The sequence below is a fragment of the Perissodus microlepis genome, chromosome 23 (assembly GCF_051167445.1).
Source record: "Perissodus microlepis isolate ML-2025 ecotype Zambia chromosome 23, ASM5116744v1, whole genome shotgun sequence".
Taxonomy (NCBI): Eukaryota; Metazoa; Chordata; class Actinopteri; order Cichliformes; family Cichlidae; genus Perissodus; species Perissodus microlepis.
Window position 1 is genome coordinate 29,345,101 of NC_140482.1, and position 17,090 is coordinate 29,362,190.

Below are 17,090 nucleotides of genomic sequence, written 5' to 3' on the forward strand. Positions count from 1 at the left end.
TTAAACACGTGCAGATGACTCGGCGCTGATAGAGGTTTTAACGAAGTTTTTGGCTGCAGCAGAAATCGCACACGCAGAGATTTTTTTAAACCGCATCACAGTCGAGTGGTAGGCTGCTGTACAACTAACCAAAAAGTCGCAGATTGGGTGAAAAAAAAATGGAGCGAGAGAGAAAAAAAATCAGTATTCTCCATTAGTTAAACCTATAATTAAGCAGCTTCTTGAAGTGATTAAGCAGTCAGACGAGTCGGACGGGCGGAATCCCTCCAGGGAGGCCTCTCCTGAACTGTCAAACATCAAAAACCGGTTCATCCCGGTGTCACAAACACACCTTCATCATGCTGCACCGCCGAACATGCCTGAACCCTGCTTCTGCAACACGAAGCAGAGCAATCATCATAATAAAAAAAAAAAAAAAAGAGAGAAGAAGAAAGAAAGAAAGAAAAAGAAGCAGTTAAGGAATAAAGCTTTGTGGAATGATCAAAGGGCCGGAAACTGACAGCTTTAACTACCGCACACGGGAGAGGGAATCGATGAGGGAAAAGAGGATTGATTTGATGTTATTGTTCTAATGTGCAGACTATCAACAGTATTGATTAGCTCGGGTGTATTTTTTTAATCTTTAAAAAGATTAAAGTATTTTCAGAATTTATAACTTCAATTTTGTATATTTATTTTAATTTAAATTTTAAAATAATTAGTAGTTTGTGATCATTAAACCTTTTATATCTATTTAATCGAACTTTTATTTTGGCGGGTTAAACGCCCCCGCAGCACGTGCACATTATAACGCTATCTCTGTGGTCTCAATAACCTACAAATACAGGAAATTGATCTGGTTGAAGACAGATTGTCTTTATTGAAAATGTCTTTGCTCGGCACTTGAACAAAGAGCAGGAGGTATCAACCTTCTAGATACATTATCCTTTCCATAACATGACAGGTTTTAAATGACCATCTTAGATAGAAAATACACATAGAACTCCTTGAATTCAAATAGAAGTTATCCTTAAAAAACAAAAAACAAACTAAAATGACGCGTGTGACTATATTAGCACTGAACCACAGGTAAAAATGCAAAATGAAACATCTGGATGTAAATGATTTTTTTTCCTCATTTGTGTCTTCTTAAATAGACCGTATAGTTTTATGTGCCAGTTTTCTTTTTTCTTTCCTCTTTTTTTGTGATAAATATAACAATATAACCCGTATGTAATCCAGCCTACATGTCCTGATTTTGACCCTATGTCCACAACGTCGTCATAAAATTGCCAAAAATGTGGACTCCTTAGGCTGATACAGGAAATATGAACGCTAATTGTGCAAGCCAATTTTTCAAAATAAAAGTGAAGCCTATCAATAATCAACACAAATCAGCATATCAGCATTGAAATGTACACAATAAATAAAGTTAAAGGCCTCCTTTTCTGGTTGCCATAAACGTTATAACATTTACATTTCTTACAGTTCACAGGGCTCCGTCCTTTACACCAAACTCCAGCTCCTTTGCTCAGGCAGGAACTTGGTGGATTTCTGCAAAAGTTTGTTTTTTCCTCTTTTTTGTGCCATAACAAGTCCAAGGCAGTTAACACTGTTCATGCCTTTTTAATAGGGCGCGCTGTCCATAATATATTTACATGCATTTCAGTATTCAAGTGAATTATAAAGAGCAAATGAGTCTTGAGGGTTACATGGCAGTGGCATGTGCGGATGAATATGGGTCTATCCCAGTCTTGGTCATACCTGGAAAAAGTATGTAGGCCACCGGGGGCTGTAAACTTGACGCTGACCAGGCTGTGCAGTTACACGGGACGACATAGCCCGGGTTTGTGGGCGACGGGTGGGTGTGGGTGTGCTGACTGGGGCACCCAAGGGTGCCGAACGCGCCGTTTTGGTATCCCAGTGAGGATGCGTACGGCAAAGTGCTGGTGCTCAACGTGTGGGGCATCTCGGTCATCTTCTGGATGGCGCTGGAGCTGAACTGACTCGGGTCGAGGAAGGAGTATGGGGCGGATGTCGGCGGCAGAAACGCTCTGGCTTTCTCTGAAGAGCCCAAAAGAGAGTCCGCGGCCGACACAGGAAGTCCCTTCAAGTGATCGGTGTCCCCGAGGTAAGGCAGCGGAAAAACGTACCGGTCCTTCTTGAGCAGGTTTTTGGGTTTGCGCCTGGGTCTGTACTTGTAGTCGGGGTGCTCCTTCATGTGCTGAGCCCGCAGCCTCTTGGCCTCATCGATGTAAGGTCTCTTCTCAGACTCTGACAGCAGCTTCCACTCAGCGCCCAGTCTTTTGCTGATCTCCGAGTTGTGCATTTTGGGATTATCCTGTGCCATTTTCCTCCTCTGGCCCCGGGACCAAACCATGAACGCGTTCATGGGTCTCTTGATATGATCAGCAGGCTTTGACATCTTAAGACTATACTTTTATCCCCAATTTTAATGACGAGGGAAAGTTCTGATCGGAAAGAAGGCAAACTATTCACCTGTCTAGATGCCCGATACCAGTCATGCCCCGCCTGGGATCTTCAGATTCTGGAAAACAAAAGCAAAAGAAAAGAAAAGAAAAATCCAGCGCCCGGTGCGTTTTCCCCGAGTTTAAACACTGGTGCGCCTTCGTTTAAGTCCAGTAACAACTCTGTCAGACCTGCGCCAGGCAATACGGGAAAAAACACATGCGAGACGCACATACGTAAAAAAAAATCCACAAAGGTGAAAGCGATGTTCCGCAGTCAGTTTGCCGGAGTCGTAAAAGTATTAGGTGTTTTTTTTTTCTGCCACACACGCGCGCGCTCTCTCTCTCTGAGGTTTGTCGTCAAGCACCTGGCTTGGAAATGAGCGGAAGAGCGTGAATACGAGCCAAAAGCGGTGAAGTTCAAAGGCTGGGCTGGTTTGGTTTCTGCACGCAATCTGACATAATCTGCAGGGCGTTCACTCACCAACCTGAGCGCCCAATCAGCACGGAGAGCGGCTATTATAATACCTTCACGAAAAAATATGTACATTACAACATAAACAAAGAGCGGGAGGTAGTAGTAGAAAAAAAAAAGATGAAAAATAAGGAAAGAGGTGTATGTGTGTGTGGTGTGTGTGGAGGGGGGTAATACCCAGGATCCCTTCCCGATTCCATTTAATGTAATGAATCGCAACAAACATGGACCTTCAACCTCTTTTCCAGTTAAAACCTGACTTCAATCCAGAGAGGTGACTATACCGTGCAACCAATTTACTGTACAGCTTTACGCACGGACGCCGGGGAGCACTCTGGACTGAAAGTCCCCCAAAAATGCACACGTATATGTGGGCCTTTAATACAGCGGAACCCGGTTTTATTCGCATTTTCACATAATAAAAATAAATAAATAACATTAAAAATTCCACTGTTGCTCAATGACACTTCAGCCGGTTTTAACCTCTGTTATCCCGCTGCTGGTGGGGTAGCTGGGGGGGGGGGTCACAAAAACCTCTTACAAGTCCATTTTTTGTTAGCATTCCCTTAAACCACCTAACTCCCACGAGCACGCACATATGATAATACACACGGGCGCGCACACGGTTTGGGCCCACGCGTGCCAATGTGTAAAACTAAAACTAGGCATCGGCAGAATTACAAACAGCGAGGAAATATTACATATAGCAATAACTACAAACGTTAAGAGGAGCCGTCATTGTGCGTCTGTAATTGCTGCATTAGTTCACATCGATTTGACAGATTGTTCTTTTTAAAGAGGCGCAGAGTGATCGTTTTAAAATGCAAATGTCAACCAGGACCACTGCCTAATAGCCCTCGGGCTAATGTGCTTGATATATGATACTTTCAGCTGTGATTATTAAACGAAAGGCAGACGGATGATTTTTTTCCCCCCCTCTACACACACCGTCAAAATGCTGTAAGTGGAGATACAACCCCAGTTAGTTACACTGCTAAGCAGATTTATTTAAGGTTGTCTTTGGCCTCCATCTCTCTCTCTCTCTCTCTCTCTCTCATTCTCTCTCTGTACATATGTGTATTTTGCGGGCTGCGTATTATCATCTCATCTTCCTCTCTTCTTTGTGTGGCTTAATGTAAACAGATACTCTAAAGATGGTTTTCGGTTCTTTAACATGTCATCACATCACACTCACACGCGTGTTTCTAATACAGAATGACCCGTCTAAAAAACCCGCAGATTTTTGCACACGTCCGCGGGCTATACATTGACTATCGTGACCCAAACCTCGTTTTATTTCGAGACCCAAAATAAAGCAAAGCGTAGTTCGTTTTTCTGTCTGATATTCCCACATTTCATCCTCATCTCTGTCTCTTTTTCACGCTCTCTCTACGCTCCCTGTCTCCTCGCACACGCATGCGTCAATCGGCAGCTTGGAACAAGAAGATTTCCATCACATCTGTCTTTACAGAAAAAAAAAAAAAAAAAAAACAACTTGAAAATATCGTCTAAAATATTATCGTTTTGGGAGAAAGATCCTCCTCACCCCGACCCAGAGAACAATCAGTTGAGAACGTCTCCGACTTTTTTTTTTTTTCTTCCCCCTCCCAGTACATCCGCGATGGCAGGATGGCAGGAAAAAAGGGGGGAAAGGGGGAGAAAAAAGAGAAAGAAACAGCTCCTACACAATCCTCCCAATCGGCAGGCTATATGACGCTCATCTGCAACCGCGAGGTAGTATGCCGCATGTTTGCACTGTATATTTCGGCTTGCATTGAAGTTTTAAATTGTGCTATGCTATCTATCGCAGAACAGCGCATGCAATTTAACATGTAGGCTGCTGCTGCTGCTGCTGCTGCATGCTCACACCGGCTTCATTTTATGATCAATGAATTAGATAAGAGGAAATTATTTTAGGGGCTGAGCCTCCTATACTCACGAGGGAGAAGTCGGCTATGTTTCTTATTCAAAAACTGATTGTCTAATAAATGCACGCCTGAAAGTTCCCTCGACAATTTACCGGGATAATGAGAAATGCAATAGGGTTTGATTCGTCAAGGACTCAGATGATGATTATTATTTCCATCTTTAGTTTTATTACATGCAGCCGCGGTACATTTTTGCTCTGAGATAATAATAAAAATGCAATAAAGAAATTTTGGGGTTTGGGTTTTACACCTGAATGTAAAAAGATGTCCAAACCTAAGTTATTTGGAAATGCCAAAAGATCTGATAACAACATATAAACAGAATTTTAAAAAGTGAAAAAAAATGCCTGTAACGGAATATATTTGGCTTAGAAATGACTCCCAAAATGAAACACACTATCAGTATTGTACACTGAAAATCAGCCTACTGGGAAGTTTAATGTTGGCTTTTATGGAAATAGAACAACATTTTAATTTTGAGTCTAATAAATTTAAATCACACCCAAACATAGAGGAGCGCGTGAGACAAACACAACACACATGCGTGCGCACACACATAAACTAGGATTATCTGAGGACACATGTCCATCCATCTCGCCTTAAAAAGTGAATGGGGAGCGGCCTGACACACGGAGAGCCTATTAGCCAACTTGGGTTCCCGTGGAGAGCATTGAGGTAAGCTCCCCTACCGTAACTGTCCATGGTGCTGAAGCGGTAAGAGGTTTTCTTTACTGCATACTTGCGTCCTCCCCTCAAAAACTCTTAAAAGCTAGGGTTGACATTTCAATGCTTTTTATTGTATTTCCATCCTATTTAGTGATGGTTCTCTGTAAAAATAAAATATTAGAAACCGAGACAACTCACATGGTCTCCAACTTTCCTAACTTTTTTCCTTCTTCCCAGCAGAATGTTTTTAAGCCTATTTTTTTCCACAGTGTGGAAGAACTACTGCTGAACCATATTTGGAACTAATAAATTGTGGCAAGAGAAATTATCTTAGGCACACAAACATTTTTATGTTGTCAGAATATGTCTGCGTGTCCTGTACTGTAGCATCAGTGCAGGATTAAGTCTAACTCGGCAAGTGCATGTTGGATACAGCATGTATTACAGCATCATCTATTATGTTATTATATTGAATCATTGCTCTCAAGATGAATGGCTCATAGGTGGTGACGATCTGCTAATATTAAAGTAGAACTATACAGTACACAGTACCAGCAATTAGACAATGCCATTTACAGTTTTGCTTCAATACTTATTCGGTAGTTGCACAGATAATAGTGAGCTCTCCTTGAAAGTTGTTCTTTCGCTTTAATTTTGCAGAACCTTATATGCACACATCTCTATGAAATGTTCAGTCTGAATGTAAAAGCATTTAACAGTTAAAGCACAAAGTAGAATGTCTTTTTAACCATGTATAGAGAAAATGTTCTATCAGCTTCATTTATAGCCTCATATATTGAAAACTGAGTGTTCATGGTCAAGCTGTTTATCCCCAGCAATGGCACAAAAAAATGTATATTCAGACTTTGGCTGTTGATAATTATACGTGCAATGTTAAAGACACAAAACGGGCTTTCTTTCACTCATATAGAAGCAATTCTAAAACTCAAATTCTGCATACAATAGGGCAGATCTTTTTACATTATCCCTTTACAAGTACCATTCACTAACACTGAGAAGCAATCAAAACAGCAATGAGCCGCATTTGAGATGTACTGCCAACATGCAGACTATATTACTAAGCTCAATATATATCTTTGTGGTGAAATTATTTCTCAGGAAGATAGAGAAATCAGACTTAAATAAAATTTGAAAATGACTGAACTTAAGCTGCTCTCTCTTTTATTCTCCAACACTGGATAATGCAGAACGGAGCTGAAAAAAAATTAACGGAGGTTCAAGGCATCAGGTAATAATGAAAGGATAGGGCCAATACTTCAAAGACCAAGAGGTCCACATCACACAATTATACAATACAATTAGGATTAAAGGGGCAAAACAGAGATAACAGGAGATAGGGATAAATTATCACAAAAGGAAAGATGTGACTCTCTCCTGACCTTCATTAAGAGAAAAAAAACTCATTTAGAGCTGGCCTTCCTTGCAGGGGGATTTCAGCCTTTCACATGAGACTGTGACTCAGTAGATAAGATTTAACCAGCATAAATGAGAATCTGTACTGCTACCAAACAATAATATAAGATGCATATTCAGAAAAAAATTCAATAAGTAGTGATGCATATGTATATACAATTTAAACAACAAATACATACATTTCAAAGCAGGGTTAACTGGTGTTATGCAAACCTTATTATTTTGACGCTAAACGGTTTATTTAATAATCTAAAATATTTCAATAAGCTGACACGTTGACACTGCTGACTGTTAACGTGGTGTTCCGGGGTTTTCTAAGAGCTTAAACACATCCAGAATACAAGTCTATGCGGAGTTCAGGTAAAACCAAAAGACGCTCAACCTTAGACATCTTCGTCCCTCAGATCAGGTTAACTGATGAGTATGTTTACTGGGTATGCCAGACCTATCAGGTAACTCTGAAATGGTCACATGATGCCTGGGGGTACTAAAAAACATATCCAGAGTCAGTGGGAAGAACTAACCAAAAGAGCTTTGTTTGGGAAGCTGCCATGTTGCAAGATGCCATAGTTATTCAGCATGTCTTCAGTAGTATCACAGAACCTCTGACACACAATGCTCATATTATTCTTTAGAATTTCTATCCAGGTCCAGATGTTTTTCTTGTCATTTCAAAACAATAGAGGATAGAAATAAAATAGAAACTGTTAACTACTGACCTGGTTGAAGGTACTAAAGTTATAAGGACTGATGATAAGAACCTAGCCTTCAGGCAAAGACCCAAATAAATCAGTTTATGGTAGCCTGTTGACCAACTCAACAATGTTCAAGAATTAAAGAACTGATCTGAGTTCTCACTTGTTAAACAACTCTACAAGGCCCTAGAGTCAGAGCTTTAGTCTTTCAACATGCCCCCTCACCTCACCCTCACCTTTCCGTTCTATTCAGTAACTATAGTGTCCAGACATCGTCAGTCTCTGCCCGATGGCCAAGCATCTCCGCTGACATTCATGATCATCATCTCCTTGACATCTTCTTACTTTGCCTGGTACTGTGATCGTCTTCTTGCCAATGATGGAGTTCAACTTAAAGCGCACACAGAAAACGACTAACAGCAACACAGTGACCAGACTATGGAATGTTAATGAAATGTGCAACTTATAGAAATATAAGAGTTACACTAACCTTCAGGTGAGTGATTAAAAGAAACAATCAGTGGTAAAGAATACCGCTGAGTAACGTATGAGGTGAACAGAAATATACAAGAGAATTGCTTATGGAAATGAATCCTGTAAACCATTGATCTGACCTTCCTGCAATGGGCAATGAGCAACAATAAAATACATGTATATAGAAATTCTGCTAGAAGAAGGCTTTTACAATCACAACTTCTAAATTCCTGACATACAGTTCTCCTACGACATGTTTTGATTCTGTGAGGTTAGATCTTCTACCATCTGTCCTCACTTCTGCACATATCAGACAAATCACCAAGGGAATTTCTTTTGTGTTCCCTGGGTTACCAAACAACTTCTAAGGACTTGGGAGTGAGTTTATGGGATCATGTCTGCCGATCCTTTCTTGCAGATGGTGGATGCAGATGCCACAACAGACTTGTGCTGGATTCATCACGAGGAAACTACAGATATCAAACTGCATGTGAAAAACAGATCTGTCACAACTGTACCACGTCTAGAATTCTTCCTTTCGACCCAGTAAGCCCCGATTTTCTATTTACAATTTAGATTTCTACAAAAACATGACCAAATGCCACAACTTTATATTGATAAGAGAAACTTGCGATAACGTTTTAATACAACAAATAATCTTTTCTCCATCAACAGGATAAAGAGTTTTCAAAATCAAAACAAAGCAAAAGTCCAAGTATAGATACTTTAATTGTGGATCTTAAGAAACTGATATTCAGCTTTAGGACCATGTATGAAATACCTTTACAAAATATTCACTGTCAAGTCCTCATCTGTCCTTCCCAATCTTTTGGGAACAGGTGCAGAACTTCAGAAAGAAAAAAAACTTCATCCTACGATACCAGAAAAACCTTCACCATAAAATGAAGATGGAGTTCTTTATAGCTCCAACATAGCTTTCATTCCATGTTGAGTTCCAGTGAGCTTCAAAAAAAAATCAGATATGAGAAAGCTTTACTTTGCTAATGCCAAGCAAAGCTTGAGGTAAAATTAATTACTAAATACCAACATGGTTAACAAGATGATGATGTACAGAACTCATTTCTGACAAGAGCTCCCAAATCACAGCTTATTTTAGTCACACGACGACATTTTGTATTTGGGGACGTTTTCAAATTAACAGCTGCTTTACAACCTTTTAAGTAAAATATTCGCGATAACACCTCGGACACATTTATTACCTCTCATTATAGCCATGAGCCATATCTCATCAGTGGATGTAATTTGTCTGTTGGAGTGCATGCCCAGCATTGGCATTCAGGCTCTGTCAGACCTTTTTAATTATTGAAAAAATGCTTTTTAATATGGCACTTTATGAAATATAATGTTTTGATTAATTGGATTTGCCGGTTATAATGTAGACTGCCAGGGGTAAAGCAAAGGCAGGCGAGCACATTTTGCTGGTCGACTGTGCTGTAAAAGTGTCTGGCCCAACATATAAAGAGTCAAGTAAAGGCCAGATCATCCTTTACATCCTATAGCCATATTCATAGATTCCTGTTCACCTCGGGCCTGTCTTTTTTATCTTTCACCACAGGACTGATCTGGGACCTGAACCTCAAGATGTGCTGTAAGGCTTCTGGGAGTCAGGTGATGAATTCAAAACTGAAATTAAAAATTAATATTCCACGCCGTGACTCTTTAACACCACCAAATTCTACATATCAATCAGCCTCTGCTGGTATGTTTTCTCTCTGCTTTGTTTACAGACTTTTGCATCCTGAATTATGATTCCAAAAAGGCTTTATTGGGGGGAAAGAAAAGCACAGCCAGTAAGCTGCACTGTAGGTAATATAACATGAAAAAAAAATCAAATGTGCAATAACGTAGAAGAGACAGCTGAAGAATCCAAGAGCTTTTGAAGCCAGGAAGAGTGACAGAGCGAGAGAGTAATACAATTCTCCAAATCTGTATCAGTGGATGATTAATTAATTTTTGTTGAATGATCTGTCCTAGTCTTATGAGATATCAGTTTCCATTTCTTTTACACTTTTGCAGAAGATCTCAAGAGACTGGTAGTTCAAACGGAGGTTCAATTTAGAGCTCCCGTTGGAAACGGCATCAAAAAGTCTTTGCCATACATCGGGCTTTGATGTGTTTTAACTGTCATAATCTCAGTGTTCAGAAATGGGGAAAATAAATGCGGTCCATTGTAAACGCTCTCTTTTTTTTTTATACTCGAGCTACATCTTTCCTGACATTTCTGTCTCTATTTTGATTGAATCACAGCTATCTCCTGACCTACATCAGACTGCAGCAGGAAGGCAGCCTGATGTCAAAGGCGGGTCATTTATTAATCAAAGGAAAGATTGATTTCCTGTCATTTATTCCACTTTTGTTGAAACAAGCGGTTGTCTTTGGCTGGTTTGGCTGGTGCTGCCCCACACATTATTTTCTAATAAGCGGCGCATTTCGATATACGCATTTGCAGGTAGGTGATAGCTGTTTATTCAAAAGCAAACCGAACTTGAAAAGAGGATATAACCTCGAGTCAGAACTCTGGAGGGGTGGACTAAGATTGAAATTGGTCTGACTCTCCCTCTCTTTTTCGAATTGAGGGGCCATTGTAGTACGTCAAACAAAAGGGTTTTATCAGAGGCTCTTAATGTAACCCCTCCCCTCGCTCTCTTGGCCACCAACTCGTTCTTCTCTTCCTCTCTTTTCTCATTCATTTATTCCACTGTGTGTGGAAATAGGCTGGGCAACAATTAATTTCAGAGTGAATTCAGGCAGGATCTATTACCCCTCTCTGCCTCTATTGCTCTAATGGAAATCTATTTCACTTCTCTTTTGTGTCCAATATAATTTAATGCCCATTTTATTAATGGCCTGAAATAATTACGGAAGGCTTTTGTGATTCTTGAGTATGTTTCATTTAATTGTGTAATAAATGTCTAATCAGAGCTCCCATCTGAAGCCATTATGGCATTAAAATTAACAATTACGCCACAAATGTCTTGGTGAATGCGTTGGGGTCTATAGAAATCGTTGCTGATAACAAGACACATATAAATCATTCATGAGAATTTTTTCAGAGAAAAGCGGTCTGAGAGATAGGAGGATGGGAGGGAGAAAAAAGAAGTGGAGGAAGAAAAGAGGAGAAGAAAGAGGCTGAGTTTTCTTTATTCCATTGAAAAACGGGGATGGCCAAAAGATAGGGCATTCTAAAACTGTGTCACCCTCTCCAGTCCCTTTCTTCCCCTGTCTCTCTCTATCTCCCTTTAATTTGCCTTCCTCTTTATTTTTGAAGTGACAGATTTCACTTTGGGAATTCATTAACCGTTAACTTGGGCGATAAAATATCTATCAGGCCCTCTGCCCGGTTCCTTTGCTAAGCTGCGTGGCACTTCGGTTCAACGTTGTGGGTGACCGAAGGCAATTAAAGAGGCTTCACACTCTCTCACTCTGCCAGTGTCACTTTCCCTGTGAAAACAGGAAGGCTGCTCAACGTACCAGCAAGAATTGTTTTCTTAGTAGCCAAGTATACAAATTTCATGGTATGGGGAAACTCCATCTGCCACGAAAAACCCTCATCAGTTCCTCCGTGTCATTTCCGAGCTAATATACTACAATTGGTTTTGGTGAATCTATTTTAATAGCATAAGGTTTTGGCCTTCTTTGTTCTCTATTACCATGATGCACAAAGGACCTCCCTGGGCAGCGGATTGCACCCTGGTCCTAACCAGACTCTTTCAAGTGACAGACTTGAGGAAGGGACTTTGATGTAGATGATGTCTCGTGTTAATAAGAAGGTTGATTTGATTCTCAATTGAACGCACCCCTTTGAATCGAGCAATCTTGGATAAGTTGGTTGATATCACCCATCTCGGTCTCCGTCCCATCTGAGCGCAACAAACCGCAGCTACTGGAGAGCCACTCAGTCACAGAGTTCCAGCACAGAATGAATACAACTAGCTCAGACAGACTGTTACTATAAGAACTGTATGTGCACTGCAGTTTCATATAAAGCTTCAAAGACTAAAGAAAACCAAAGTAGGCAGTTCTTTTAATCGTTTGCTGCCAACCATTCTTTCTATTTTTAGTGGTTTCATTTTCTGTATTCTTCTTCTTACCATCAATGATCTTTAATGTATAGCTAATAAATATGATTTTAAAGGAGTGAGGCTGCAGTGTGTCCAAAGAAGTTGTTTTTTCTAAGTAAAATGGAAACATAAACAAACAATGGTGATTTGTAATCATTCAAACTTGTAAATCTGTAGAGAAAACATCAAACTGTAATCTTCATTATAGCTGCCAGGCTCAGTTGCAAGCGCGACTGACAATGTAGCCTATCTGCAGGTCAGAGCTGTGCCTTATTAAAGGCATTTGGTGGAATATGGAACAAAATACCCAACAGAGAAGGCTGTGAAGTGTTGATGAAATCCTAAAATAAGCAAGAATGGAAGAACACTTTTCTTTCAAAACTGCCACATTTGTCTCGCTTCCACGGGGCTTACAGAGTGTTGTTAAAACAGGTGGTAAAACAACACAATGGGAAACATGGCCTTGTCCCAACTTGTAGCTAAAAAACCTTCTGATTCAACTGTGGCTTTTCACAAGTTTCAGTGAAACTATTTTTTTATTAACATTTTAAAGAACATCCCAGCATTTCTGGAATAAAGTGATGTCGCTACAGGACACATTTCCTTGACCTTTTATTGTCCAATCACAGAATTACTCAGCACAGGAATACCTGTAGAAAAATTCAAGTCAAACCAATAAAATGATTTGAAGTACAAATTGTAAGTAATCGGTGAGATAAAAAGGACGTGACTGCTGTAACCCAGACCCTTTCATTTGTATATTGTTTGCAGTGTGCTGTATGCAAATGAATTTGAAGCAAACAGTAATTAAATTATAACTAGATTTTGAAACATTCACCCTTAAGTTAAGGCTTTAAAGTGTGTCTTAAAGATCTGCCCACATCAGAAGCAATTAGAAGCACGTAACGTGGCGACCGGAGCACACGTAAGTGACTTATTGGGACTTGAAATTTTTCTCACATATAAGGCGAGCAACTTAAATCACTATCATCGTTTAATTCTATGTATTCCCATTTTTAAAAACAAATGTATAAGGGAATGAGCACAAAACAACAGCCACACCGTAAACTGATTCCTGGGGTTGTGGAACTGCTTTGCTGGGTTAGTGATCCAGCTCTATGGGCCTGACCTTGACCACACACTACACCTGAATAATGGTCTATGACCAACAAAAGGAGAAAAGAGGCAGTCTTTGCATCTTTGTCAACTTCCAGCTGAGCACTAACTGGCCCAAAAATAAAAAAGTAAAAATGATTCTGCTGGTTTTTCAATTTGAATCTGACAATTCAGAATAAAATTTGACAAACTTGGACCATTGGAGAGCAACTTGAGGTTCAGTATCGTGCTCGTGCAGACTGGAGCAGCAGCCAGGGACTGAACTGCTAACCTTCTGATGGGCTGCTCTACCTCATGAGCTGCAGCTACCCCATTTCAATGCAACATGAGTTCTGTTCTGTGCAATAACAATACATATACAGAAAACCCATGTTGTGTTAGCTTTCTGCCATCTGCAGGGATGCACAGATACTGAATCGCCTAAAAGCCTAAAAAGTTCAAGAAACAAAATGCTTCTGATCTTTTTAGTATGGATTCTTGTTGAGGTTGTCTTGGTATCATGTTTAAACTCATTGAGTAAGTCTAATTTTTCAAGACACAGAGTTAACAATGTGAAAGTGCAAGTTTAACTCCAAACCTAACAAAAACCAAAATGAGCTCTGAAGTGCAAAGCTGAATCTAGTCTCCTGGCTGACATACTTGTGATCGGCTCCACTGCCATCCCTTCAACCTCCTAATGCGGACTGTAGCTCTTTAAAATGGGGTTGTTATCTCTGGGCATCCAGTACTGCCATGGCGGGCAACAGTGACAAAGAACACCTCGTACGATCTCTGTATCTCTGCGAATCCAGCCGTGCCTGACAGGCCAGCTGCATTTGACGCCCTGCATGTGAACGCCTTGGAATGTATGGGATTAAACTTACATTCACCTTTAAATGCAAATGTTGAGCAGACCCTTCCTTATAATAACCAAAGATCTATAACTGTACTGAACATTTTAATGGTTTTAATATTAAATGACATTCCTGAACATTTACATTAACATTAAGTACTTAAAGTAAATTGTCAAGTACAGAAAACTTTAGCAGTTTAAAACGTTTTAAGTAAACAATGGTACAACACACAGATAAGGGGTAATATACCTCTGACATCAGACACTTAACTAGACTTTCACCTGTGCAACGTAGCGACTAAACAACAATTAGAATGATCTGTTCTTTCTCAAAGTATTCCACAGATTTTTTAAGATGTTGAAAGCGTTTTGTATGAGATCCCCTAAATACTAAACAAAGCACAATTTTTAAAAACTTGAATGCAACCTGCAATGAAAACCCATCGTTGCCTAAAAGGTGCAAAAAAAACAGAACTTTTATATTAAGAGAATTATTTAAGGAACAAATAGATTTTTAAAAATATATATCCTATATTTTTCAAAAATTCTCTTGTATTCTGCATGTATTTCTCACCTGTTCAATGAAAAATAAAAACATTTTCAGCAAGTTCTATTAGTCCTACTTTGTACTGTTATTCTATGATTTTTGATATAATGAAGTTACATAGAAATAACATGAAAACGTTCATTTTCCATGTTATCATAAAGCAGGAAATGACTTCTCTTTTAGCTTTTGAAGTTTCACCCTTTTGACTTTTCTTCAAAACATTATTTCAATATTATTCTTAACATCTAAATTTTGAAAAATACACTTAAAATAAAAATCTTAATGTGGCTATAACTGCTTGATGCAGTGTAACTTGAACTATAGAAAATATATTGTGTTTGGAACAATCCAATATAAAAGCTTCTTTATTACTGTATGATAATACAATAATAAATAAATTTATAATACAATTTTGATGATTTGTATTAAGTTATTTTGCTTTGTAATTGTCATTGTGTCAAAGTTTGTTACTGGTAGATAAAACTTGGAAGATCTTTAATAACAATGCTTCATCATCATTTTTAACAGTCGTAAAAAATCAAAGGTTTGGACAGTTGAGCCTTCATGTCTGTGTTAACACAATGCAACAATCCTCCCAGGAGTGGACATCCCAGCAAAAGCACCTCCAGGCCAGACTGTGCAATGCTGAAAGAAACTGGAAAAAACCCAAGAGCAACAGCTCAAACTCAACAGGCCTCGGCTATCATGTTAAATGTTAAAATCGTGAAAATCAGTATGGCTCGTTTGGAAGGGTAGCCATAAGAAAGCCTCTAGAACTGGTGGTGGGACAGGCTTGCAAAGTTTCATCTGAACAAACCACTTTTGTACTTTGACAAAATGTCCTTTGGACAAACAAGATCAAAGAGGACATGTTTGCACAGCGCCACACTTGGAGAATACCAAACACAGGATAAGGCTGAAAAATAAAAGAATCAAGGTGCTGCAATGATTCAGTCAAAGTCCAGACTTTACCCTGATTGAAATGCTGTAATTGGACCTTAAGAGAGCTGTGCATAAACAAAAACCTCAATAACTCAATGAAAAGACGCAAAAACGTAAAGAAGACTGGGCCAAAATGTTTCCGTAACAATGTGAGGTGCTGATAAAAAATTATTACTTCAAGTTATGTTACTAAATGTGGTTCCGCAAGCCACTGAATCACGTGGTGGACTCCTGAATGTTGATCTAAAATGTGTGCATGCGCCAACTGTTGTTTCTGTATCATGTCCAGCACATGTTTGTATGGTTTTCTGACATAACTGAAAAATGTGCACTGATCCAGCACAACTCTTTCACAACCATTTACAGCCATTCCTCTCAGCCTTTCTTCTTCTTTTGCCCCACCATAAAAATAAAACAGTATTCCCTCAAGTTGAAAAAACACAAATAACAAAATAGAGCTTATTGCTATTAAATGTGAACTATGCTAACGACTGTGGAAAACTGTGGGTGAATTTGAATGAGGAAGAGCACTGAGAGACAAACACCAAAGCAAACACAAATTACTATCAGTATCTCAGCTTTTTACTACATTTCTCCTGAATAGGCTTTCCTTCAGCCAAACAGATCTCCTCTTTAATTATGCATTTAACTGATGTGCAAATTAAATTTGGCTTTTTCACAAAGACACTTATGTTTTTGTGATCACGCATCGCACCTTTCCCCCTCCTTTTCTTCCAGCCAATTTAATTCCAAGCTTCAGATTTCATGGCCAATTTTATCTCGCTCACTTTCAAAGAGTCCATCATCAATTCTTCACAACTTTTCATGTCCCCTTTCTCTGCAGATTCACTGCGAAATTGCCCATTCAGGTTAATAAATAACTGTGACTGCTATAAATTTATGGCAACACCCAACACTTTGAACATGCATTTGAAATGCTGACCTCCAGCAGCAATTAGTCTTAGTTTTTGTTTATCCTTTTCAGAAATCACACAGTACTTTTCACTCTTCATTTTACTCTCTTTGTTAGCATTAAATGACTGAATCAGCCTGCGCCCACAGACAACAGCTAGTCAGTTCTTTTCCTTACACACACACACACCAACTTTACATTCAAAAGGTAAACAGTTATAAGAATGCTTCAAAACCAACACTAATGACTGTAAAAAAAAATTTTTTTCCCAAAACACAACATGTGATATGATCGGCAACAGCATCGATCGAAGACTGTATATCAAAGATGGATGTAGCTTTGCTGTAACAGCAGCTTAATCAGGCATTTGTTCTAATGGCCATCAGGGGAGCAACTCCTCTGGCTCCAAAAAAGTCACACTGTTTAAAAATGACCTTACTTCATTCATGGCTTTAATTACCATTTCCATGATGACTTTATTTGCTGTAAATAAGGTCTTACATAAAATGTAATCAAAAAGAAGTCCAATTATACAGAAC

General features: G+C 39.2%; 1 protein-coding gene and 1 long non-coding RNA gene across 2 annotated transcripts; one reads left to right on the forward strand and one right to left on the reverse strand.

Moving 5' to 3' along the window:
* Positions 1-834: 834 nt before the first annotated feature.
* sox14 (SRY-box transcription factor 14) lies at positions 835-3,091 on the reverse strand. Its single transcript, XM_084921733.1, has one exon. It carries the CDS (start codon positions 2,402-2,404, stop codon positions 1,688-1,690), a length of 717 nt encoding a protein of 238 aa, XP_084777859.1. The 5' UTR covers positions 2,405-3,091; the 3' UTR covers positions 835-1,687.
* Positions 3,092-4,206: 1,115 nt separating this feature from the next.
* Positions 4,207-10,315, forward strand: LOC146361712 (uncharacterized). Its single transcript, XR_014799443.1, has 4 exons — positions 4,207-4,656; positions 8,538-8,665; positions 9,696-9,748; positions 9,868-10,315. It is a non-coding gene; the product is annotated as an uncharacterized LOC146361712 (long non-coding RNA).
* The last annotated feature ends 6,775 nt before the right edge of the window (positions 10,316-17,090 follow it).

Excerpts from the sequence above, each read along its gene's own strand:
- sox14 (XM_084921733.1), bottom strand. The coding sequence starts at position 2,404 with ATGTCAAAGCCTGCTGATCATATCAAGAGACCCATGAACGCGTTCATG.